Source organism: Neodiprion virginianus, chromosome 7 (assembly GCF_021901495.1).
Source record: "Neodiprion virginianus isolate iyNeoVirg1 chromosome 7, iyNeoVirg1.1, whole genome shotgun sequence".
Taxonomy (NCBI): Eukaryota; Metazoa; Arthropoda; class Insecta; order Hymenoptera; family Diprionidae; genus Neodiprion; species Neodiprion virginianus.
Window position 1 is genome coordinate 19,808,099 of NC_060883.1, and position 25,428 is coordinate 19,833,526.

The 25,428-nt window shown below is 41.1% G+C and overlaps 1 protein-coding gene across 1 annotated transcript; it reads left to right on the forward strand.

The window, feature by feature from the left end:
• Positions 1 to 4,156: 4,156 nt before the first annotated feature.
• LOC124308421 (palmitoleoyl-protein carboxylesterase NOTUM) lies at positions 4,157 to 24,040 on the forward strand. The gene is made up of 8 exons (XM_046771128.1): positions 4,157 to 4,471; positions 19,229 to 19,598; positions 20,282 to 20,342; positions 20,451 to 20,674; positions 20,775 to 20,984; positions 21,788 to 22,064; positions 22,154 to 22,464; positions 22,835 to 24,040. Exons 1-8 carry the CDS (start codon positions 4,454 to 4,456, stop codon positions 23,167 to 23,169), a joined length of 1,806 nt encoding a protein of 601 aa, XP_046627084.1. The 5' UTR covers positions 4,157 to 4,453; the 3' UTR covers positions 23,170 to 24,040.
• The last annotated feature ends 1,388 nt before the right edge of the window (positions 24,041 to 25,428 follow it).

Sequence of the window (25,428 nt, forward strand, 5' to 3'; positions counted from 1 at the left end):
AACCCCAAAACTGTAACGTTATATTTTTTTACTTATTTCGGTAACGGGGGGTGAAAAAACGCCCCAATCTTGTAGATTCCACACTGAGAAAAATTCAGTAAAACAGGTTTCGTTAAAAATACTGTTTGAATATTATTGGAATTACGAAAAACGAGGTACGCGTAATCATTTTGCGCTATCGTCGATCCTTTTTTGGTAATTGCAACGCAAAATCAGTTTGTGAGGTTTACTCTACTTTTTTAGTTAAATAAGGCTTTAACGTCAATTTATTGTTGCACGAGCATTAAATTTTGGCAACAGTTCCAAGATAATATAGTAACAGTGATGATAATGAGAAGGCATAGTAACGGATACTAGACTTTCCGATAAGAGCTAGAAAACTAATTTTCAATTTCTACCTAGAACTATATTTTTCGATTGTGATGAAAAATGAAAATAGTTAAGAACTGAGCCGTAACTGGAACTAAAAATTTCTCTCAGTTCATTTCTCCGGTACATCGTATAGATAAGGATCCTATACATTTCATTTTCTTTGTTTTTTGAAAATAAAAGAAGTTTCTTCGAAATCGAACTATGGTTGGTGTCTCGAGTCGAAAATGTGATCTGTTATCTTGCGGCGGGAAATTTAAATTAACGTGGTGTGTTTATTCATCCCCCAGTTACCGTTAATTCCAGGGTTAATTGTAACCCCCCGTTTCTCGACTATCATCCCTCTGAACACAATGCTTCCAGATTTATTGTTCAAATTACAGTTTTGAATAATTGCAGCGACTTCTTACAATCCCACCCGACGGTCAAACTATGACGAAAAGGGGCTTTCCTTTCGAAACTCTTTAGTGCGTACAGAAGATACGGGGGTTTGAGACCCTGCCAGGATTACTCGAGGCCCTCGAGTTCCCCGGAGGATCCAGAGTGGCAATGATTTACGAGGTTATCGGTCAGGGGGGACCGCGGCAGCCTTTCGGAACTTAGTCCCGACACTGAAGCGAGGATCGGGGATCGGGGATCAGGAAAAGCCGGCAGGTCCGTCATTATACGGGTATCAATGTCCTTTTAGCGGTTCTTCGGTCGCAGTTACGGAGGATACGCCTCGTGGCGAATCGGGCAATAAGACCTCGGCCTCATTGTCCTCCGAACTCCCTTCGGGGACCGTGGGGTAAAGAGAGAGAGAGAGAGAGAGAGAGAGAGAGAGAGGCGACTCGCGACAGGTCCACCTGCACGATTCACTTTTGTCGGAGCCGTGCTTTCCGCAGCTTTGATCTTCGCCCGTGCAGCAGCAAGTCCATTCTGGCTCGGACCAATCGCACCAGAAATCCACAAGCTTTGACTCCGAGTCCTTCAGGATCTTCCCCGACCCGTCAGGATCCCATCCAGCCAGATCGCACGGTTTTGATTACGGATATTGGGTCAAGCTGAGGATGAACCAGGTACGCAGTCCAATCAACAAGGTGACAAGATAGAGAAATTAAGAAACTGCTGAGGTTTAACCCTTTGAATCGTACGTTATTGTGCGAAGTCAACTTTTATAACATGATGGTATTGCATGATTTTTGGGCTCGCTGATTACGAGTCTGAATATAGATTTTGAAAATTCTAAATGATGGATCCAATACGGTGGGTAAAGATTTCAAATTCGATCGAATACGTTTAAGAAACTCTTTGCAGGATTCTCCGGATAAGCGTAAGTTAATTCTGTGTATCCTGTACTTATATATAAGACGTTTTTACCGTCTATTGAAGAGTTCAATAAAAATTTGAAAACAAGTTGTTTGTAGATAATGCATTCGTATATACGGAAAATTAACTTTGATTTATTACCAATAATTGTATGTACGATACATTTTGTGAATAAGAAAGATGTGGAATAGAATTATATTTCAAAAGTTAATAATTAATGACTTTTTACGTGCACTTCTATCGGTTTTTCCGTCGTTTTTTCGAATTGCAAGGACATTGCTTTGACCTAACGGGATTTAATCAACCTCAATTGGACTCGTTCAATGTTTGTTCCGAAATTCATTCGCCTGGAAATTGTTCTTACCTAGATCAGTCGAACTACGATAATGTAGCCTAACAAGGTCTTGAGGATGTTTACACTGCAATAGAAAAACCATCTTATTCATCGCCTGAGATGATTTTCTGGTACCCAAAAATGACGATGATATTTCAATTCATTGTTGCGTCTATCTCGACTCGATTAATATTATAATGACGTGCAACTGAAGTAGTGGGAAGACTGAAAAATGAACTTCCATCCCTTGCAAGGAAGAATAACGACGATTACACGACACGATAATCATGAAACGACTGTAACACAGTCGACCGAAAATATGCACTCATTGTTACCGAAACGATTCTCCGCTTCAGGACTTTCGTCCTGCTGGAACGAGGTGCCGTCGGCTCGCTTTAGAGGCCGGGGATAGAGTGATTATAAGGCAGTTAAACGCTGCCCTGACTTAGAGCAAAGTGGGAGCTGCAGTCTGGTGAACGGTGAACGATGTTCAGCGGAGGAACTCAGGGTGTAACAGCCCGTGGGCGCCAGAATTCAACACTGGCACACCCGGCGCATTTCAATCCAAGCCCCTACGAACGGGGTTGGCAGAGTAAAGCGGTCCGTGATTCAACCAAGTAGCATACCATCAACCAATTCCCAGAATGGAAACGGAAGGTTCGATTAAATAAACGCCATTTCGACTTTAACCAAGTAGCATACCATCAATTAATTGTCAAAATGGGTAACGGAACGTTGGATTAACTCAACATCATTTTAAAGTCAAAATTTGACCGCACACTAACTTCGCGAACTACGAGCAATCACCAATTGCCTGTTTGACAGACCACTGAAAGACCTTGTTTCATCAGTTATTTTTATCTTCGAATCAGCATTTGAGATGACAATTGGGAATCCGCATCAAAAGGTTGAGAACATCAACTTTCGGCTCATTTTCGGTGATTGGCTAATCAATTGTCGATTAATGACCGACTTCTCGTCAAGTTTTTGCCAACTGAGCGAGGAAAACTTTTGTACCGATTGTACGAAAGCTCCTTTAAGCCTTCGCAGTGTACTCCAAGTCTAAGCTGATCATGCTTGATCGAAAAGACCTCTGAATCAATTCCAATGTTTGGCGTACTATCAAATTCCCAGCCAAGTTTTACTAACCCCTAAAAAAATTGAGCATTGGAACGCTGTATCAAAGTGGAAACTTGAGTTTTTCTATCATTCTTGATCGATAACTGTGGTTGCGTAGTACAGTTGATGTGACAAGTAAAGTGTGCAACTACCTGAGTAACCAAACGACTAAGCTCATTTCGCAGAAAGACAAGCAGACCAACGATAAGAAGTGATCGTCATCATTTCCTGATCTAGTCTGGTGTGATATCAGCTTCTGATGAGTTGGCCAAACAAGTTCCCTAGTAAATCAAAGTTTGCCCTAATAAAAGGGATCGGTGAATTTCTCTCGACTTGTTCCAGGTCGAATTTTCTACCGATTCCAAGTCCTCTGACCAGGCTATCCAGCAGTGACCGTCGAACGGACGGGATCCAACTAAGCTGATCCGAAGACGCGAAGAGGTGAGGAGCCGAGCCGACCGGCTGGAGGTGTGCAGACTCCCTGAGTCCTCCTCGACGAAGTCGGTGGTGGTGGTGGGAGAGTCGGTACGATCTCCTACTACTTTATAATGGTTAACTGCTTCAGGTTGTCAGTTCGCGTCTGACTTTGTTGGCGAAAGGGGGCTGCTGGCTCACTCCCGAACAATTTCAGACACCGTGAACACGGAGGAATCCTCTCATTCAAGTCGCTTCGTAGGGTGCGTCAGGGAAGATTTCGACATTGGATAAATCGATCGAACTGAGCCGAAAAAAAAAAAGTTATAGTAACAATAAAAACTCGAAATACAGACTTAGATACGCGAGTTCGAGTCAGTAGTCCGATCTTCGTCGAAAATCGGTTCGAAAACGAAAATTTATACTACCGCTGGACAGTGTGTTGCGTACTTTGAAATAAAATCCGGTTATAGAACGTTTGTGGATCCTTCGAAACGAAGTTCTCGTTTTTTTTTTTTTTTTTTTTTTTCTTCAAAAGCACGCCGGACACTTTAAATCTAAAACGGACCCACGTGTCGATCGGAACGAAGCGACTGCACGTGACACGTCCGCTTTGGATCCGTTCTTCTCTGATTTTACGATTCCAGATTATTGATGCACTCGGGCGCGTTTTAATTATCGTTTCTCGTTAAGCGTGACGTTTTTCGTCGTTTTTAAATCACGGAGACGTTGCTGTACGCGCGGTAAAAGAAATGGCGCGAAAATACGCCTGCGTAACTGATCGCCAAATTAGCTTATTTGAGTGACGTTTTTCTGCGGGGATTTTTTTAATATTATTATACAGTGATTCAGTAGCTGGAAGCGTTTCAACGTGATCAACCTGCAGTTTGTGCTCACATTCTTCGAAAGATGAGGACCGTGCTACAGGTAAAATAATCTCCCTTTTCCGATCATTTTTATTTCTCTTTATCGACGTATCTTTCGGAACGTGTCAAAATGCATAGGATTTAATTTCCAACCCCAATGTCATGTTCTGTTTTTTTATCTTTTATGATTTCATAAAAATTTCTCACCTCCGTTCTACCGTATCGATTATATAATGGAACCTTTATTTGAATCAATATTTCGATGCGACACATTCGAAGTTACAACCACGGTGATGAATTTCGTGAACGCGCACGTGTGCCAAATGGTCCGAAGACCCTCTGAGCTGGAAGTCGAGATGAGATACGCATCTTACATACCTACTTAGTAAATATATCACTGTGTTATGCGACTGCATTGCCGCGCATTTAGATCGGATTTTTTGAAACGCACGCGTAATTCTATCTACCTGCGAGGGTCAAGCTGTCCTTTTAGTAATATAGAATGTTTTCCAGAAGACCAATGACCGAGCATATCGGTCTGGTGTCGTTTCATTGTTGTTTTTTTTTCAAGTCCCTCTTCTTCATCTCTTTTCGAATATTATTTTAAATTCAAGTTCTATTGTAACGTGTTCTGGAATTTTGCGATGTTTCAAAATTCCGGGATTTATTTATATTCAATTTTTTATTAGTGAATAGTTTTGGTAGAACGATGTTCGTCGTAGTTGAAACGTAAACACCTGGTACATTTTTCATTTCTGGCGTCAGCTATAAGAGGACAAAAAATTACAGCCCAGATTACATCTCATCAATCGATTATCCATCTCGACCATAAATCCGGGTAAAACCGAAATATTTCTATACTTGTGAATGAAAAATTTTCTTCCATGTCGATCGACAAAAAATTCCCCGTACGTACAAGAAATTCTGTTTCACTCGTAGCGTATACTATGAACATGAAAATTACGGTCAATCTGCAGTACAAAAATTTCCCCACAAACTTGAGAATATATATATATATATATATATATATATATATATATATATATATATATATATATATATATATATATATATATATAAGCTTATCATATCGAAGGGTGAATCGAAAACGAAGAGGAAGAAGATTGAAGTATAAATATGTAAACGAACGAAATGGGAGAACGTAATCATTCTCTTCTTCTTTCTATTTTGTGTATATCTTTGAAATCAGCTCGTGTGCTGGATGAAGAAGACGAAGAAGAAGAAGGAACAGATGAAGAAGAAGATGAAGAAGGAGTAGAAGAAGAAGAAGAAGAAGGTGAATTACTGCAATGGCAAAGTCTTGCTCTTCATCATCATCTCCATCTTTTTTTTCTTCTACTTCTTCTTCTTCTACTTCTACTTCTTCTTCTTCTTCTTCTTTTTCTTCTTCTTCTGGTTCTTCCAGACGAAAAGTGGCGAGTCCGTCTAGTCTCATGGCGAACGAGATTGTCCTGAAAGCTGGTTCGGTCGAGCCGAGTCTGATCTCGCTTTGATGTCACAGGCTCGTGACAGGCTCGACTCGATCAAAGTCTTCCGCGACATGTACACGAGGCACGCCTTGCACAGGAGTCAAGCTGCGCACCGCCGCACCGAGAACGCGTAGCATAGTCGGTCGAAAGGTTGACAAAGTAACGCGGAGACGGAGAGACTCGAGTTAGATCAAAGAACCACCCCTCCTCACCCCTTTCGCCGACGTCTCTTCTTCACCGCGCCGCCCTTTGACCCCTGGGAAACACCTCTTCGAGCTTTTACCCCCTCCCTGCCCTTCCCTCTTCGCCGACTCGCCGACTGCGTTGCTTAGAGCCACTTTTCAACCCCCCCTTCAAGCTTTAAAAACAGGACTGCATTTTTTTTTTTTTTGTTTCTTTTTTCGGAAATTTTCTTTCCCACTCGTTGGTTGACTGAATTTCATTCGTTTCCAATGATTTTGATTTTTCAAAATTTCCAGTGATTTTCTCTGACGTTACGTAATCTGGAAATCAAGCTGATAATCGAGTAACCAACTTGGAAATTGAAAATTAGAAATTACGTGGAATCGATGTGAATTAATTGGACTCAGTCATTCAATTTTGAAGTGACTGACCCCTCGAAAGATAATCTGAATAGTATAACGATCAAATGTTCCAACTGTTTTAACGTTTTTTATTTCAGTAAAAATACGTAATTCGATGATTTTATACGTATATAATATTCGCCTCAAGACTCGTATGACTGAAGTCGTTGTAAGAATCTTGCTTCATTTTTGAGTCCCAAAACAAGCTCCAGGGAACTTTGATACACTGGGGATGTCAACATCTGACTAATTTGTTTACATTCCTTCTTTCCACTTGAAGAAAAAAAGGGTTTCTTAAAATCGCATTCATTGGCAAAAATTCGTTCAGACCCTGAGGATGTAACCGAATTATCTCAGTGGTGATGAACGATGAAATACCCTGCAAAATTGTTTCTGGGCCGATCGTTCAGGATCATCTCTTGAGCATGAAAATCTCCGATCCCCTGAAAAAGGATTGCAGTAGAAAAGAATCGGATTGCTCTTTGTGCGGACGGATTTTTCGAAAATGAAAATGAACCCTCCGGCCTATCAATGACCCGACATCGCTTTGAAAGTTACGTTCCTGCAAAGGGAATCGTTCGCACCTTTCCGTCTTCCTTTTTAAATGACTACTCACCGAACGTATACATCGGATTTGTATTTGCATATTCTTACTCGGGACATTTCAAAAGAAAAATAATAAAAACAAAAGCTCTCGATCAGTTTTACAAGGAATGTAAATTTCGGATCATAAACGCACCCGTGTCACGCGTAATCCTTCACCTTTGCCAGCGGAGTTTTGACAGTATTCGGTGTCGGTCGGATCTGGAATTAGGTTGGAATTAGGCAGGTCCCGCGGACTTAGTGGAAGCTTGCAAAGCACAAGGCGGTTCGTAGACGAGATATATCCGAGGTTCTCCGGGTCCGCGGAGCGGTTGGGCTATTGCTGCCGTTGGATGCGGCTGCCCGAGGGGCGGTGAACAATTAGCGACACAGCGGCAAGATCAGAGGTCCGGGGCGGGGTGGGGGACGGCCTAATTACACACGGTACCGACCGACTTCAAAGGAGCCGCCAGTTCCTCTCCTCGAGAAACTCCTCTGCCGCCTCGCTCCTCTCTCTCTCGCCCTCTCTCTCCCTCTCGTACGCCTCTCCGCGGCTCGAACTGGAAACCTAAGGCATCCGTACCTCGTACCTCCGTACCTTATACCTCCTTCTCCTTCTCCTCCTTGCCGTTGGGATCTCAGGGCCAAAAGATCTAGCGACAACAACAATTCTGCAGCCATCCATCCACCTGTGGCTCCCCGCGCACAGCACCGCGTTTGCTCTTCATTCAACCGGAAGTCTAACAACTCGTATTCCTTATCTAACCGTAACGCCTGCCGCATGCGGCTCGTTTATCACAAATTGTTTGTTACTTTTTTTTTTTTTTCTTTTTTTTGTGTTTTTTGTTTTCTTTCTTCTTCTCCTCTTCCTCATCAATCTCTTCGCGGAAGTATCGTATCTCGTTTTGCGAATCCTTTCACGCATCTTTCAAAACAATTGTCAAACTTCGGGTTATAGGTGTAAGGTAGGTTTATCGGTTTTGTGGCCATTTCATTTTTAAAAATTATAAATTTACGGTACAAATTGTGGAATTTCCCCGATTACTAAAATCAATCGCTATCGATGGTTAGACACTAGAGATTTATATTTTGGTAATTTTGAAACTAAGGATTAAAGAGATACAACCAAAAAAGGTCAATAACAGTTACGCATACCTACTTAGTATACTTAGCAGGAAAAGTTTTTAACAAAAACTTTTCTAGCTTCATTGTTATTGTTTTTATAAATCACGGTAGCACACGATGTTATACCTGTATAACACGTAAAACATAGCTGTTCATATGTTACTTGTTAGAGGCAAGCCCGACACCTTCTACTGAAACTCTATACCCTGACGGTAGGCATGCATTGTATGCAGAGGGGAAGAAAAAAATATGAATAAGAGAGCGAAAGGGAGCGATACAAAGAGAGAGAGAGAGAGAGAAAAAAACCACTGTTCTTCTCATTGGTGTGCAAGAAATTATTTCAAAAACCTCGTTGATGTTACTTTTTCCACAATTCCAAATGTTCATAATTAATTTATGCAATCCGTTGCTATACATGGCTTTTCGCAACTATCAAAAACAGATTTCATAGTCAATTGTAATTTTCCGTAGAATAGAAGAAAAAAAAAAAAAAATCGTCTGCTCATTGCCGCAAATGAAAATTGATGAAAATAAAGCCGTGAAAATTCACATTCGATGATAAATTATTTGATACTTAATAGTTAATAGCATTTCAACATCGAATCTCTAGACGCAGGGTTCGATTGTTTTTAAGTTATACAGTCATTTCCACTTACCAAGGGGGGGGGGGGGGGGGGGGGGGGAGACTGTAGAGGTCGCAGGAGGATCTTGGCGAGTAAACGTAACCTCGAAAGGACAAATCTTATCCACTTCATCCTCCCTCCAACCGCCTTTCCCCATTCATTTGTCGGCTCGTGAAAAGGAATAAAAAGAAAAAGCAACAAAAAAGAAAAAAGAAACACCTCCGCACGCACAAACATATTAAACAAACGCGTCTCGAAAGGTGTATACATATAGTTATCGCAATTTTCTTACCGCATTTCGAACCCGAGTTAGCGCGGCATGATCTCGAATAAGCAGGGAATTTTTTGAATAAAGTGTTATAAGAGAGGAGGAGGAGGAGGAGGAGGAGGAGGAGGAGGAGGAGGAGGAGGAGGAGGAGGAGGAGGAGGAGGAGGAGGAGGAGGAGGAGGAGGAGGAGGAGGAGGAGGAGGAGGAGGAGGAGGAGGAGGAGGAGGAGGAGGAGGAGGAGGAGGAGGAGGAGGAGGAGGAGGAGGAGGAGGAAAAACAGAGAGAGGAAGAGGAAAAGGAAGCGAGTGTTGGGGGGGGGAGGAGGAGGTGGAGGCGAGGACCGTGTCGTGAAGCGAAGCGACAGCCGAGCCGGCTGCGGCAGCACGTGAAGAGTTATCGCGAACGTGCCTTAGGCGGCACATCAAAGGCGCACCTCGGGCGTGAACGAGCGGCCGGGCACGCGGCGAATCCTCGACCCTCCGCCATATTTACTCCCTGTGCATGGATGGACCACCGCACTCTGCCTAGCGCCGCGCGGCTCTTTCGCCCGCAGTCTGCAGGCTTCGAGTATTACGAAAATATCAAACGCGGTGTCGACTGATCGTAAGATTGACGAAAATATTGTCGAGTCTCGATTGGATCGATTATTTTTTTCCCCGATTAATCGAGTGTAATCGATTATTTTTCAAACGCGATTAGGTTTCGAACGAATCGATCAGGTTTCCTCAGAATCGATTTTTCTTTTTTAAACTCCCGTGAACGACGCTGAACAATGTCGATTTATCTGATTGAACTGTCGATTATTTTTCAAACGCGATTGATCGAACGAATCGATCAGGTTTCCCCAAAATCGATTTTTCTTCTTTAACACTTACTACCTAAGTATCTATTTGACATGATAAGTGAAACATGAATGAATATTTTCACCTGAAATATAAATTATCGATAAACTTTTTCGCTGTTAATACTACGTACTGAATTTTACGAAATTTTGGATTCAATCGAGTCGTATTCGATTATTTATTTATTTATTTTTCTTTTTTTTATTTTGTCGACTCGATTAATCGATGCATCGATTATCTTCAGCTTAGCGACCATCGATTGGTTAGTCGGTTCTGAAATAATTTTTATACGACATTAGGTACATGGTAATTGGGAAAAAAGGGTGAAAGAAAAATTTCTACCTGTAGGCGCACGTTTCGTTGGCAAATATCATTCTGCAAGGTGACGGTGGAATAACGACCGAACAAACGAATCGTGTAATAAAGATATTGCGGTATGGTTTTTTCCCTCTTCTGGAGAGGATTATTCAACGTTAAGGGATTCCTTGGTTAAAAAAAAAACAGATTTATGTTGTACCAACTGTCCCGTGGAATCCTGACAACTATGACATATCACACTTTGAGACCAAATAGTTATTTGTACTAAATCTGTTTGTAAATCCACTAATACTTGAACCGTTCTGTGCCAACGATACCAATTTCATTACAATATTTTCTGTCCACTGTACGACGAATAAAATATTTTATCCATAACACTGAGAGAATTTTCGAAAGAGTAAATTTTACTCAAAACTGCAGCAAAAGACTGAACGTTAGATTTTTTGGATAAAATATACTTCGTAAAATGTAGAATTTATTCTAGAAACAGTAAACAAAAATTTACCACATTTGTAGTAAAAAATTATAGTCGACATGGGTATTTTTAACTAAAAATCTTGACGCGTCCATGTTTTCCTGAATTTTTTACTAAAATCTGCTCTCTCTCTCGTCTCATCGTGAATATACCTACGTGCGTCTTTTGGCGAATACGATGATTTTAAAGTGGTGAAAATGACCGTTAAAAAAGCTCTTCACCGTGCGATTGTCGGGCATGAAAAATCACCCCGAGCACTTACCGATCGGAACTTTTTGGACCGTACGCGATACGAGTTGAGAGTTTCCGAGGGCGGGAGAGAGCGGCGGAAGGTCTTGAGGCCCCGGTGAGCATCGGCCCGAGGTCGTTGGGACGCGGCGCAGTCATATTTCAGCCCTTGTTAGGCCTCAGGCCCCTGCCGCGATCAGAGGGTGGGGGATATCTCTTTGACCCGCCGCCTTCACCGCGATCGGTTCGTGCGAGAGACTTATCTTACCACCTGCTTTCCGCTCCCTTCCTCTTTCTCTCCCTCTACCACTCCCTCTCTCTCTCTCTCTCTCTCTCTCTCTCTCTCTCTCTCTCTCTCTCTCTCTCTCGAGGGAGAGACCGCCGAGAGACCGACGATGCCCGCAGATCCATAGCGCGATGCAGCAGAAGGGCGCCAGACTCCCTGGACTCTTGCTGTGAGGACGAGAAACTCGGTGGATCACTGCGTGCGCAGCCGCGCAGGTCGTCCGATCTATCGATCGGTCAGATCTAACGATTTTGGCGCGAGTTTTGAACCGAGCTTGCCGGTAGCTCGTGGTTGAGAAGACAGGAAAAAGCTGTATGAAAAAATGATGTTGAAGTTAGTTACGTTACGTTACGGAGCGATGCATTAGATTTAAGAAAAATTGCCTTACTTTACACATTTAGAATTACATGTCCTAAATTTAGTCAACCGTGATAAACAAAACATAAATAATATCTCTTTCCTCATTATACAATATTTAGCAAAGCTTACTTCTCGAAAGTGATTCAGAAATTGTACAATAATGATTCTTTCCCCCTGATGTTTTCGTCACGTTAACGTTACTGACTTCAGCCTCGTGTAAAAAATCCTTTGATCGATTTCGAACGTACCGATTTTTGAAAATGTGTCTCGTTAAGCCACGCGATTCTTTGGGATCTTTTCTCGAAACTGTAAAACAGATTTTATCTAAATATTTTCGATTGTACACTGATAAAAAATTGTCTAGAAAAAATATATTTCCGTCGTTGAATTGATCATTCGTTTTGCTCTACGATCTGAAGCTGAATTGTAATCTCAAACTATTAAACAAAAACACAAGAAAGAAAAACTTTTACGCTTCAGCAAAGAGAACCAGAACCTGTTACTCAATTTCGAAATACACTTGATTACAGCAGTACGCTAAAGTTATTAAAAAAAAATCAGAGATCCGCTAATTCTTCTCTTGTACGAATAGTCAAACGAGATTCAAAACAAGATCTGTCATTCCAAATGACTCAATCAGTAGCCTACAACCTTAGATCCCGAAGAATACTTGATCTTCTCTTCTTCTCTCTTACTCTCTTTCGCTTAATCGGCTTTGGGAAGAAGAGGTTTGGAATGAATCTTCAAACGCACCGCCACCTCGTTTTATCTTTGACTGTCATTGGCATCACCTATCTGCACCAACAAACAGCTATGAATAGTGCAAGAACCGATGAAATTTTGCATTTATTCCGAGCTCAGAGTATCGAAAAAATGATTTGAATTAAAGAAGAGATAAAAGAAAATTGTTGCGTTAAAATTGGTCACGAATGAGGACGAATTTTGAATCGAATACGAAGACTTGAAGTTTGAAAAACTTATATAAAATTTCAGTAAAGGAACATGCTTGAAAAACAAAAGTGAACATATCTATACATCCAAAGAAGAAGAATCGCTCTGACGTACTTGACGCTCTTCGGTAGGAGTAGAAAATAAAAATAAAAATAAAAAAAAAATAAAAATTCTGCCACGTCGTACCGAAATATCTAATAATTGTATCCGAAGGGGAATATTAAAAAGAGATTGATAAGCGAAAGAGAAGAAGAATAAATTCCGCGTCGATGAAAGCGAACGTCGTACTTGCAGTGACGATGCGCGGCTTCTGCTGCGCGAACTGAGTGAAAAGGAAGAATAAGAACAAGAATAAGGAGAAGAAGAAACTGCGGAGGAAAAATGAAACGAGGAGGGGGGAGAGGGGTGTACAGTTATGGTAATGACGTAGGTCCAGGAGTGTCGGTGTTGGATGCAGGCGTGCGTGCGCAGCCGTCGTAATGATAACGAGACGGACTCCTCCTCATCATCATCATCATCATCACCATCATCATCATTTCCTCCTCCTTTTGCAACGGCTTCTTGCCCCTCTCCTTCTTTCGCTTCTTCTTCGTCTTCTCCTTATTCTTCTTCTTCTTCTTCTTCTTCTTCTTCTTGTACTTCGCGTCGTCCGAACGGAACAAGAACCGACTGATCGGCAACAACTGACCGATTCAAAGATGCCGCCAACTGCGGATCCCCTGAAGGGGAAACCCCGATTCTTCTTCTTCTTCTTCTTCGTTCGATATCTTTAATGGATTGCATAGTAAAGGACGTTGTCTTATTCATTTGTAGCCACGTCGCTTCTTCTTATTCTTCGTCTTTAACTTTCTTACACCGCGATCCGTGTAAATTGACTTTGACAGTATGTATACTCATGTGAAATATTAAAATAATCTAAAGGAAATAACTTTATGCTTCAGTTCCGTTGATGCTATTTCAAGGTATGAAATAATTGTGCGGAAACTTCCGGAGAAGCGTTCATCTGCAAACCGATTCATGGTTTCGTGTCAAATTTGAAATTTCACATCGGTGAAGAGTTTTTCTTTGTTTTTTTTTTTTATGGTCAATCATATACTTATAGTTTTCAAAAACCGTCAATGTCTACTTTCTTTTCAATTCAATCACTTTTATCATGACAAGTATATTCCTGGTGACTAATGATGATTTTTCATTTTTCTATTATCGCAATTTTCAGACTCCGGTTAATTTTGGAAAATGACAATTAAACTGTTCTATGAAATTTATAAATTCTGAATTAAAACGATGTTGACTTTCAGTCATGAAAACCGAAAGAAAAGTCTCAATCGATCTGATGTCATCGACTTTGACATACCGTGTGCGAAATTTTTGCGAAAATTTTTTATTCAAAATTTTAAAACCAAACAAAGTTGTAACCGGGGCGACAAGATGATGAATACATGTTTTTATGTCAGCTTATCTCGTTTTCTATAAAACAACAGCGGCGTTTTTACACGTGACTCGTTGTGCCAAGAAGTGGACGTGAAGCTGATCGGCCGACGCGACGGTCGATGTTCAAGATCGATAAGTATCGGCGCGAGATCGTTGAATTTTTATCGATGGCAAAAAGGACCCGCGTATACGGGTATAACGTGTACGTGCTATTCCGGATATCTTTGGGATCAGCGGCATTTTCAAAGCAATCTTTACAACCGGCTCAGCGAGACAAGTCGCGTTAATGTGTGTGCATGGGACCGAGGATTGTATCAAATTGTAAGCATGCAAAATCCCTTTTCGAATAACCGTCGCAGAGAGGATAAATACCACGAGGACCGATGCTAGGAAGCGTTTTTACATGTTCATTCGAGAGAGGTAACAATGAAGTTCGAAAATCAACATTTTTTTTTTTTTAAATACTTTGAACCTCCGATACTTTTATATAACATGATGTGGATGAAACTAAACTGCATTCTTCTATTCCCAAAAAAAATTTTGACAAGTTTGGATAATAACTGTAACTGCTAACTTCAGCGTCGTGAGAAGACCGTCCGTGAAGCGTGAAGTTTTTGTTTTGTGTTTATTTATTTTTTTTGTCATAAAATTTATAAACTACAAAATTCACTACGAACAATTCTCCGCTACCCGAATTACAGAGAGCAAAGACGCACTCTAGTGTCGCTGCACTCCGACTTCCGTCAACGTTTTTCCTCAATTAAATTCCTGCCCACTTTTTGCACCCAAATATCACCGCGTCACGCCAACTCCGTCTCGATTCACCGGGTAATCAAGTTGTGCGCGCGCGCGTCCTCCTCCTCTTACTCCTCCTCCTCCTCATGGTCCTCTTCTTCCTCTCTTCATCTTCTTCGTCATATCGTTAAAATTCCCTGAAACCCCCAAGCGGTGATTTTTCTCTTTTATTTTCAAAGTAAAAGAAAATATTGACGACTCGTTAAGGACGTCGAAAAATTAGATTCAAGTTGAACCGATTTGTTTAATCCTTTAAATTTTTTCCCTTGGGTTACGAGGGTGAGTTTAACCCCTTATATTGCATAAATTATGAAGGAGATGGAATAAAAATGTTACTCTTACTCAAATAGTTTGACAGTTTGCACTTAACATATATACAACAACAAAAATATGTTCCGTAATACGAAGAAATGTACAATTAGTATTCAAAGTTAGTTTTGAAAAGCGAAAAAAAAAAAAATTAGAAGCTTTAGCAGCCAAACATGGCTTTGTAGGCTGTAACGGGTTAAATTCGCTGATTTGAGGCTTCTGCAGGAAGATGGAATTAAGAGGTTGTGTATACCAGGGCAAGACGCTAATTGTTTTCGAGAAGGGTTTGTCGGAAGCCTGGGGATATTTTTGAGACGGGTCCCGAGGGTAGCATCCACTGTTGGCGGACCTACCGGTTTCAGTTTTTGATTTACGACATAATAAAGAGGTTACGCAAGGCGGGCTTCTCTCGTACATCTCGAGTTTCCACCGACAATAGCGCTGATTTACGATCTTCTTGAAAGTTTCGATTCGATGCGGATTCCCAAATCGGATTTCGGAACCTTTCAAATAATCGCGTCGAACCGTGAAAGACGTAAAGTTCTTCAGCCACCCACCTCCGCCTTCCTTTGCATCGTCGACACAGTTTCAAAACCTTCGCCGTCCTCCTCTTGACCAGAAAATACCCTGCGCAAATGCACGGAAATAGTTCCACTCAAAGAGCAATCAATCTTCACCATTGGAAAGTCTTAAACAAATCCTAGGAAATTCATGGTCAACAATCGAATCCAGAAATATATTGACGTCAAAATCGAGAAATACAGAAAGGTTGTTTTATTGTCAGAGAACTGTGTTAGTCAAAGCTTGAACGAAGCTTCTATTGGAAGAGAATCACTCTTCGACAATGTCCGTTACGTAATTCGAAATTCATTAACCTGCACAAGCCAATCCAATCTAATTCGTACTCGTTACTAGTGACGTATTCTAGTCCATACCCAGAGCAACTTTCGTTAAATTTCCTGGGTTAGTCCGTAACACAAATGTTTTTATTATCGCACCGAAGAAAGTATCTTGTCCAAGAATATGATGCAAAGCTGCAATAGAAGATTTTCGAAGCCTCCTCGCTTGTCAACCTTAAGACCGAGATCATTGAACAGTTCAATACTACAGAAATTGAATCAATCGGTTCCAAAAATGATGGATACAAGCTAATGATGAACTCTCTTCTCTAAACCCAGATGCAATTGCGTATGTGTGTGTGTGTGTGTGTGTGTGTGTGTGTGTGTGTGTGTGTGTGTGTGTGTGTGTGACGCCGATAAAGGAGTAGAAAAATAATGGACCAATAGTTGAACGTGAATTGGTGCTAGTGTAGTTGCATCAGAGGTGATAGAACCGCGACGGAGAAGTCTCTATAGATCCTTATATATACCATGGTCCGCACCTTCATAGGCAGACCTTAGTTTATTGCCTCGGAAACACGGTCCAATCTGTCCTAAGCCATTACAGCTACCTGGTCCTATTCCTGGTGAGCTCGAGCGCGAAGAGAAGGTTACCGTCCGGCGATTCGACTGTCGGCTTCTTTCATCTCCAGTAGTTCGGGCTTCTGTTTCACTGTTTCCGCCGGCGGCTACCGACTTGGAACTTGACCCTAATCGCCTTAGAGAGCGCGCGTTTTCAATTATTTTGATTGTACCTGATTGTTGCACGGTCATTTATATGCCAGAACAAAGGACTCCGCCGACGACCAGGTACCACGGGCCCCTCGCTTCTATCCACCTGTATGTACCGCGACCACGTACCCATGGGGCGTATGGACACCATGAACACACGTGCGCGTTCCTAATGACCGCAGGACGAAATCGGACGAAATTGATCGCTAGTTTCTAAAAGTCAAAACTACTCATTGAACGCCATTTTTCCTGTCCAAGCGACTGGCGATCAAGTTGCGATGTTGAAACGCTGCATGGTTTCAAGTTGAAGAGACTTTCCGTCGACGCTTCTGCACGTATTTTTAGACACCGAGTTACAGTACGTGGTGCGTGTGCGGAAACAATTTCGTATACTGAATTCCGCCACTTCCCGGTACAAATTGGCGGCTCACGTCAAGTTTTCAACTACCTTCGTGGTACCTAGGATTTTTAACAATACCTCCACGGAATTTTAAAACCGAAATTTTCTGACTCTTGACATTTTTCTCCGTACTGAAGAGATTGGATAAGGTTTCAAATAATTTGGCATAACTTCAACTCCAACTCCACATGACATCGGATGACTTTACGTGAGCTAAAATCGTTCTAATTAGTGGATTAACAAGATTACACATTACTTGTAGACGAATTAAGACATCTTTGAACGAATCTAAAAGCGACTTCACGTTAATACACTCGACTTCCAACAACTTGATGTGAGTCTTCTGTCAACGATTAGGAAAAGGACGCGTGAACTCTGAACAGTTGATCCGAACGTAACACAACAGAACGTGTAACATAACTCGGGCTTAAGTATCTGGTCGTTTCTTCTTCCCCGTCTCTGCGGTTCGCTGACTCTTTTGCCCCGGGTGCCGACAAGCGATCTTCAGCGGCGTCCGTCATCAGGCGTGGACTTCCATCCCAAGAGAAGAAGAAGGAACCGGCTAATGTCCTGCACTGGCAATTCAGTCACTTACCTACTGAAGTGTGTAATTTCCCCTGCTTTCCCCGGCATTATTCCCGAAGAATTTCTCAACGATTCCAGAAATTCTTTCCGATTCATGCTGTAGTAACATCAAGTACGTCGTACGATCGATTGTTAATAGGTGCGTCGATCCTCGCACGAGAATACATGCTGAGACTTTCTTCTTGGTTCTGGGTCGTTTGGTTCTTGTTCTACCTCCTCTTTGATCCTCCCAATTAGCGGGTTCATTTTTTAGCGACTCGCCCCCTGCAGGCTGTGTTTACGAGTCCCAAGCCCGCGCCTCTAAACTGCTCAGCACTTGCTCCGTCCGAGTGGCTCGGCGGCAACATCTGTTTTCGAAAAAGTGAATTAATGAAGAGGTGTTGAGGGGTTAACTGCCCCGCGTTCCTGTATACAATTCATGTAATCTCATGAACCCTAGGAAACAATTTTTGTTTATACACGCGCCCCGAGCCACTCGACCCCAACTTTAAACAAGCAGAGAGAAGCGAGTGAGAGAAATTGATCCTCGGCTCCCTCGACTCCAACGTATTATGGAGGCGCCTCGGCTCTGAGGGACGCCGCAGTCAAAGATCAACCACCCGCTGCGAGACGGGCTTTCTCAGATCTTTCGACTGTATCATGTCCAAAGAATTACTCTCGTGAACCTCGATTAGTCAAAACAATCCGTCCTCAACTTCGTGCGCAGTCCAAATCAGAACAAGACGAGAGAGGAATGGAAAAAGCTCACTGAACCCTATTCAAATCATCCTGCGTAATGTTATCCCAGAAGTTCAGAGTGCGTCAATTTTCTGTGTGTTCGAGTGTGTGTGCGTTAGACTGGGCCAAAAAAATTGACAATTTTTTTTTTTTTTTGAAAAATATATTGAGAATATCATTCAGTATGGCAAAAAAAAAATTTCATGAAATTTTAAGCCCTTAATATTAACTTTAAGAGGTCTATCATCGCTATTTTTGATTTTTAGTAATAATTTGATGTTTTACGTTAGAACTGTCGAAATATTGAAGTGAAAAAGTTTGTTCACTTATCCCTTTATAAAATTAAATTCCCTACAAAAAAGGTCTGATTATAGATTTTTGTCAGACAAGCCCTCAGACCTTTTTTGTATGGAATTTAATTTTATAAAGGGATAAGTGAACATAAATTTTTTCACTTCAATATTTCCACAGTTCTGACGTAAACCATCAAATTATTACTAAAAATCAAAAATAGCGATGATAGTCCTCTTAAAGTTAATATTAAGGGCTTAAAATTTCATGAAATTTTTTTTTTTACCATACTGAATGACATTCTCAATATATTTTTCAAAAAAAAAAATAGTCAATTTTTTTGGCCCAGTCTAGTGTGCGTGTGAATTTTTCAAATCTTTATCGGTGTGACGATAAGAGCTCGTTCTATCTACAAACCCAACTAATCGTGTCTATAATTGACACTTGTCCGCTGTTAGGAAAAACAAAAAAAAAATAGTTTCACCGCGGTTGATCTGTTTTGACGTCGAATCACGTCAAGAATTTCAACACTTGCCATATTTTTTCAGATATCGCTGGGCATAGCGGTGTTCACCGTTCTGGTCTTCGCTGAAGACAAAGCGACGAACACTATCTCGGTGTCGTCGGGAGCCTCGCCGGTCATCCAGAGCAATACAATTCAGAAGTTTATTGAAGTGTTGGGAAAGTACGAGCTCGAGGATCAACGAGCCCTGAAAAGAGTCTACCTCAGCAACAGATCCATAACGTGCAACGACGGATCTCAGGCTGGATTTTACCTGAGAAAATCTCAGGGTTCCAAACGATGGGTCATATTCCTTGAAGGCGGTTGGTACTGTTACGATCACAGGAGCTGCAGAAACAGATGGCTCAGGCTCAGGAGTTTTATGACTTCTACACAATGGTCAGAGACCAGAGACGGTTAGTTTGAAAAAGATTTTTGACCTCAATATGTTGGATGAAGTTGGTTTCTTGGATAATATGAAGGTTGGAGTACCAAAACAATTTGTTTATTGAATATGTTTAATAGATAAATACAAATTACATAATACGCACAAGAAAATTGCAATAGTGTACAGGGAGGTTTGTGGGAATCTTAACCTAATTACTTTGGTTAGTGATGGTTAGTATTCAGTGCATTGAGCAGGATGGAATCACCACAAATAAAACTTCAACTGATGTACCTATTCGTATGTTGATACAGTTTATTTTGAAACCAAGCTCAGCATTTCCAAATTGAAAATGTAAAATTCACTCTAGCGTACGAAACTTTAAAGGATCGCATGAAATTAAGTCAGCCTAATTTCTAAAAATTGATGACTTCAAACCTAAAATCAGGATTTTCACAATCATGATGTTTTTAATTCACTATATCATAAATATATTGTTTTAGTTCAAGTATTGATACCCGAAATTCCCATCAAATCTACGATTTCGAAATTCAGACCGTTGACCTTGAACTAGAAATGAAAATATTTCAAACCAAAAATTCTAACAAGTATCGAGTCCATACATGTTCAAACGTTGTACGATCTAAGCAATACATAAAAGTTTGAAATCTCAAATCTTTAATTCCTGCTAATAGCTGAATTTGAAATCCGCAGTTGGTGGCCTCCTGTCTTCACGCCCAGAAGAAAATCCATTCTGGTGGAACGCCAACCACGTGTAAGTATAACTCTCTTTAGTATCTGCTTAAAAACGGTCGTTAGCTCCTGAAAATCACGTACAAAGGTTCAAAAAACAATAGTCCACATCCTCTGGTACTTGTTGCAGATTTGTCCCCTACTGTACAAGCGACACGTGGAGTGGCAGCAGAGCGACGCCAAGTGACATGTTCTCCTTCATGGGAGCGGAGATCGTGGCGCAGGTGGTGAGGGACCTGGCCCCCCTGGGTCTGGAAAACGCGAGCTCACTCCTACTGGCCGGAAGCAGTGCGGGAGCGACGGGAGTGATGCTGAATTTGGACCACGTGCACAGCCTGGTCCACCAGGAGCTGGGTGAGGCTCATAAACAATAATCTCGTGTGAACTTGGGTGAAAACATTTGCCACGAAGCTTTCAAACGAACTCTAATGGTTACGTTCCTCTCGGTCCTCAGGGTTAAAACACATCGCAATACGCGGAATCAGCGACTCCGGATGGTTCCTGGACAGGGCCCCGTACTCTTCCAATGGCTTTCCTGCCACCAACGTTGTCCGAAAGGGCATGGAGCTCTGGAAGGCCAAAATGCCCCGCAACTGTGTCCTAAAGTATCCCCACGAGCCGTGGAGGTGCTACTTTGGATACAGACTGTATCCCACACTATCTGGTAAGTCAGGACCCGCTGATACCCGAAGTCTAAACTCGGCGGTGGTTCCAGGTAGCACACTTATCCAGAGGCTGACTATCATTCAACCACAAAAAGTCGAGCTTTTGTCCAATTAAAATAATATCGACGCATTGTTGGCAAAAGGAGAGACAAAAGGTCGTCTATTTTTTAATCGTTATACATCGTTAAAAAACTGAACTCAAAGTTGACATGCAGTATACTTCATGTGTACGAATGCCCTCTGACATTCCAGGTATAATGCAATTCGACTGTACAACCTGTTGTCACCTTATCCACTTACCAATGGAAAGTCAAGTCAAAAGTTTTTGATGTTTTGCAGAGAAATAACTGCTTATGTAAGCGCATTCACGTGCTCGAAAGAACGTCAATGTCTGGTGGCAGTTAGACTGGCTGATTGCTATCTCATACTTGACGCCATTTAATTATTAGTTCACGTAATTAGCCTACTTGAAAATTATTGCCTTTTTGTCTCAACTGCTCACAGTCAAGTGAAAACCTAACGATAGTTAATTTCGAGTGTTGTCTTTACCATGACGTTTCAGAGGTCATTCCCGCACTCTTGTTAGTCACTGTACAGTCAATAATAGACTCATAATATGCTTTTTCCCAGTTTACTTGTAATAGTTGGCTGAGAATTTCTGTCGATATTAAGTCAACTAACTGCCAACAGTGTGCTACCTAGGGAAGCACTTAAATTTTCTCTGAGCGTAGTCCCTGAAATCGTTGCCTATGCAGTCTTTAAGGGTCTTTCGAATCAGCAAAACCGTTCGACCTTTTTCCAGTGCCCCTTTTCGTCTTTCAATGGATCTTTGACGAAGCGCAAATGACTGCCGACAACGTTGGAGCACCAGTGACGAAACAGCAGTGGGACTACATCCATAAGATGGGTGACAGCTTAAGACAGACTTTCGATAACGTATCGGCAGTCTTTGCGCCGAGCTGCATTAGCCACGGGGTCCTGACCAAAAAGGACTGGCAGCTGGTAAAGATCGACGAAGTCTCGCTACCGCAGGCGCTTCATTGCTGGGAGCAGACCGCAGTTGGAAATAAACGTAACGAGTGAGAGTCGTTAATTTATATATCTTCTGCGGCATACAATCGACGGAGAACCGTTTCAGGACCCAAGGTCGCCCCATTTGTTTCCACAGAAGTCGCAACCACGTCGAGACGAATCAGCCCTGTGCAAAATCCGCCAGAAAGCTGCTTCGATCGGGCCTAACGAAGGTGAACGGAACTGTTTTGGACAGTGGTAAGATCAGGAACGGGTCCGTTTTGGAGTCCAGGAAAAACGGGCTGTATGGTGGAGGTCCAGCCGAGGAGAGGAAGGGACCGAACAAGCCGTCGCAGGGTGGACGAGCCGGGAACAAGAGGCGACGACGAAAAAAGCACAAGGGTCGAAGGAGGGACCGAAATAAGGAGGGCAGACAGAAGAAGGATAAACAGGAGCGGAGAAGAGGAGGTCGGTACTTTGCGCGACTCAAACATGGAGCCTGAACTCCATGTTAACAAATAATTACCTGAAATAAGATGACACTAGCGTTCCGTATGCACCGAAGACAGTGAAGGGAGTATAAGCTGGCGGTGAAAACTTTCTACGAATCACATTGCAAGATGATCGATTAGTCGATCTTGTGCATCCTTGCAACCAATGACACTTCGGTGCAAACGGAACACCAGCTATGCTAGTTGTAGCAAAGATGAACTTAATGTGTACGATTACTGTGACAAGTTTTGTCAATTCACCCATCTGAGTTCTGTCTCCTTATGTAATCTCCATGGTCTCAAAGATCCCAGTAGTTTTTCCCAACTAAGCCATTTTTCGTTTTCAGGACGAAGACACGGTGGCAGGCACGGAAACAACCACACGGCCATGCTGAACGGCACGAGGCCTCAGCGATCGGTGATACCTTCCAACAAACGGAAGTGCGGTCAGGGCTGCCAATTCAGGTTTATCGAACGCTGCACTTGGCCACAGTGCAATCACAGCTGTCCGCGACTCCAGAATCCCTTCACGGGTGAAGAAATGGACTTTATTGAACTCCTGAAGAGCTTTGGACTCGACATGAAGAGCGTCGCTAACGCCTTGGGCATCGACATACAAACCTTGAACAATATGGACCATGACGAACTTCTCAATCTTCTTACTCAGCAGTCGCCCAATTGATCACTTGGTCAGCTTACACCTGTTACACGGGTAAAACTTCTAACAAGTAAGCTTTTTCTACTGCAGTTTCTGTTCTTCCGCTCACAGCTGCTGCTCGATGACAACTTTTTTGTACAGAGGGCACAAAACTCCAAAAGCATCGCATTTAACCATAAAAATCTATCAACATCTCAAATCGTGGTCTATATTAACTTGATACTATACAGAATGAAAACCCGATTACTTGCACAAGGTTTTACGTATCCTAATATTCGACTGATTCATCTGAAATCATCACCTGATTTCTCTTTGCAGCGTCGTATTGCTTGGCCACATCTAAATTCCTGTATTTTTGTTTTTTTTTTCGTTTTTTTCAATTCTTTTATTTTCATCCAACTCCATATTTCGTCGAGCTATTTCCGTACTTATTTTTACCATCATACGAATATTGACCATTGAAATTAGTCTGCTCGACGAAATGAACTTGATGGAAATATCGCAATCAACTGCGTTGTGAAACGATTTTTATAGAAAATTTTCTTGCTTTGTTAAAAACAATTTTGTACTACAGTAACATTGACTATTTGTTTGGATTATATTGTTTTCGAATCTTGCGACCTAGTTGAAACGTGAGAGAGCTGTATCATGAAAACGCGATAACGTACGAGATGATGTATAGGTACTATTATATGTTACCATATTAAGAAAAATACACAATTATCTACTTGTTAAACTTGGAACTATAATCGCGCGACATTGTAGTAACAAGTAATTAATCAAACCCACACTATAAAACAGCAGTATTCAACCAAAACTATATAATTGTAAATATATTAATATCATCATTATTGCGATAAACGTAATCATTATTATTATTACTATTATTATAATATCAACGGAGAATTTTATATTATAAATATTAGAATAATTATTATATTTTTCAATTCGTAAATAGAATCTTTTTATTTATTGAAAATTATTATTATTATCATTATGATTATTATATTACTACTATTAAACAATTGCAGATGACGTAGTTCTCTTTTAACCGTCAAGTAATGAACTTAATGATTAAGAAAAAAAAAACATATTCAAATGCACAATGAGCACTGTCAATTTATTGTTATACGTAGGCGTATGTGTACCAAATGAGATTCTTAAGTTCACGAAAAGATTCAATTTTTTTTTTTTTTTCAAGCTCTACCGAGCTCCCACAGTCTTTTTACGACGAGCAGAGAATCTCATTTTACCACATGCCGTCTTGTCGTCCCTGTTGTTTAAAAGTACGAAAGAACAGATTAACAAAAACACATCACCTACGAGTCATTATTCGTATGCCTACATGAATGACAATGGTAAATACAACTGAAAACGAAATTTTGCAAAATTAATCAATGAAGCATGTTCGCTCGATTGAAAACAATATTATACGTACAGGTATACGAACAACGACCTTGTTGGTAATGTTTAATCCCCGAACCTCTCTAAGTATATAGACTGATTAAATTATCTACCTCAGTAAATCAAATTGTATTATGTCCTTCGTGTTATGACCGCATCTCTGAATATTATGTTCACGGAGTAATTGGTGAATATATATAATTATATACGTATATATATTGTTTAGAGAATAGCGAAAGGGAACCAAAACGCAAGAAAAAAAAAAAAAAAAAAAAAAAACAAATAAGCGAAGAAGAAAAGTGAGAAAGAAAAGTAAAACAGACCTGTATTTAACACTTGTAAAATATGTAATCTGTCGTAATATTATTTATTTTTAAGTACCTGCACTTAACGGACGAACAGAGCCAAGCATTTATCGGTTAGCCTAAGCCTATGAGAGTACTCCATTTTTCTAATTTATTGTTTTAACAAATAGGTATAATATAAATATCGTGACAAATAAACGAGCACTATCTTGTCGAAGAATATACACATTCGCCCCTCGTGTGTAATTACTGTCCTCGCTTGTTAAACTATAACGGTGAAATATGTTGAAACGTGATTGTGACAATAATTCTGAAACAAGTTTGAAAAAACTTTCATCGCTAAATCATCAGAATTAAGTGTCAAAATTTTGTTTCGTGATATCGATTCCCACTGGTTAACAATCTCATTACCCGTATGAAATTCGTGATACTTAAGGTCGAATGTTTCGAGTATTCGTCGGGGAAGGTCAGAAAAAGACAAACATATTTATTAGTAACGACGTTTCCACAGCCATCTTGAGGCTGTTTATAAACAAAAAAGTCGAAAAAAAATAAACAATATGAAATGAACGGC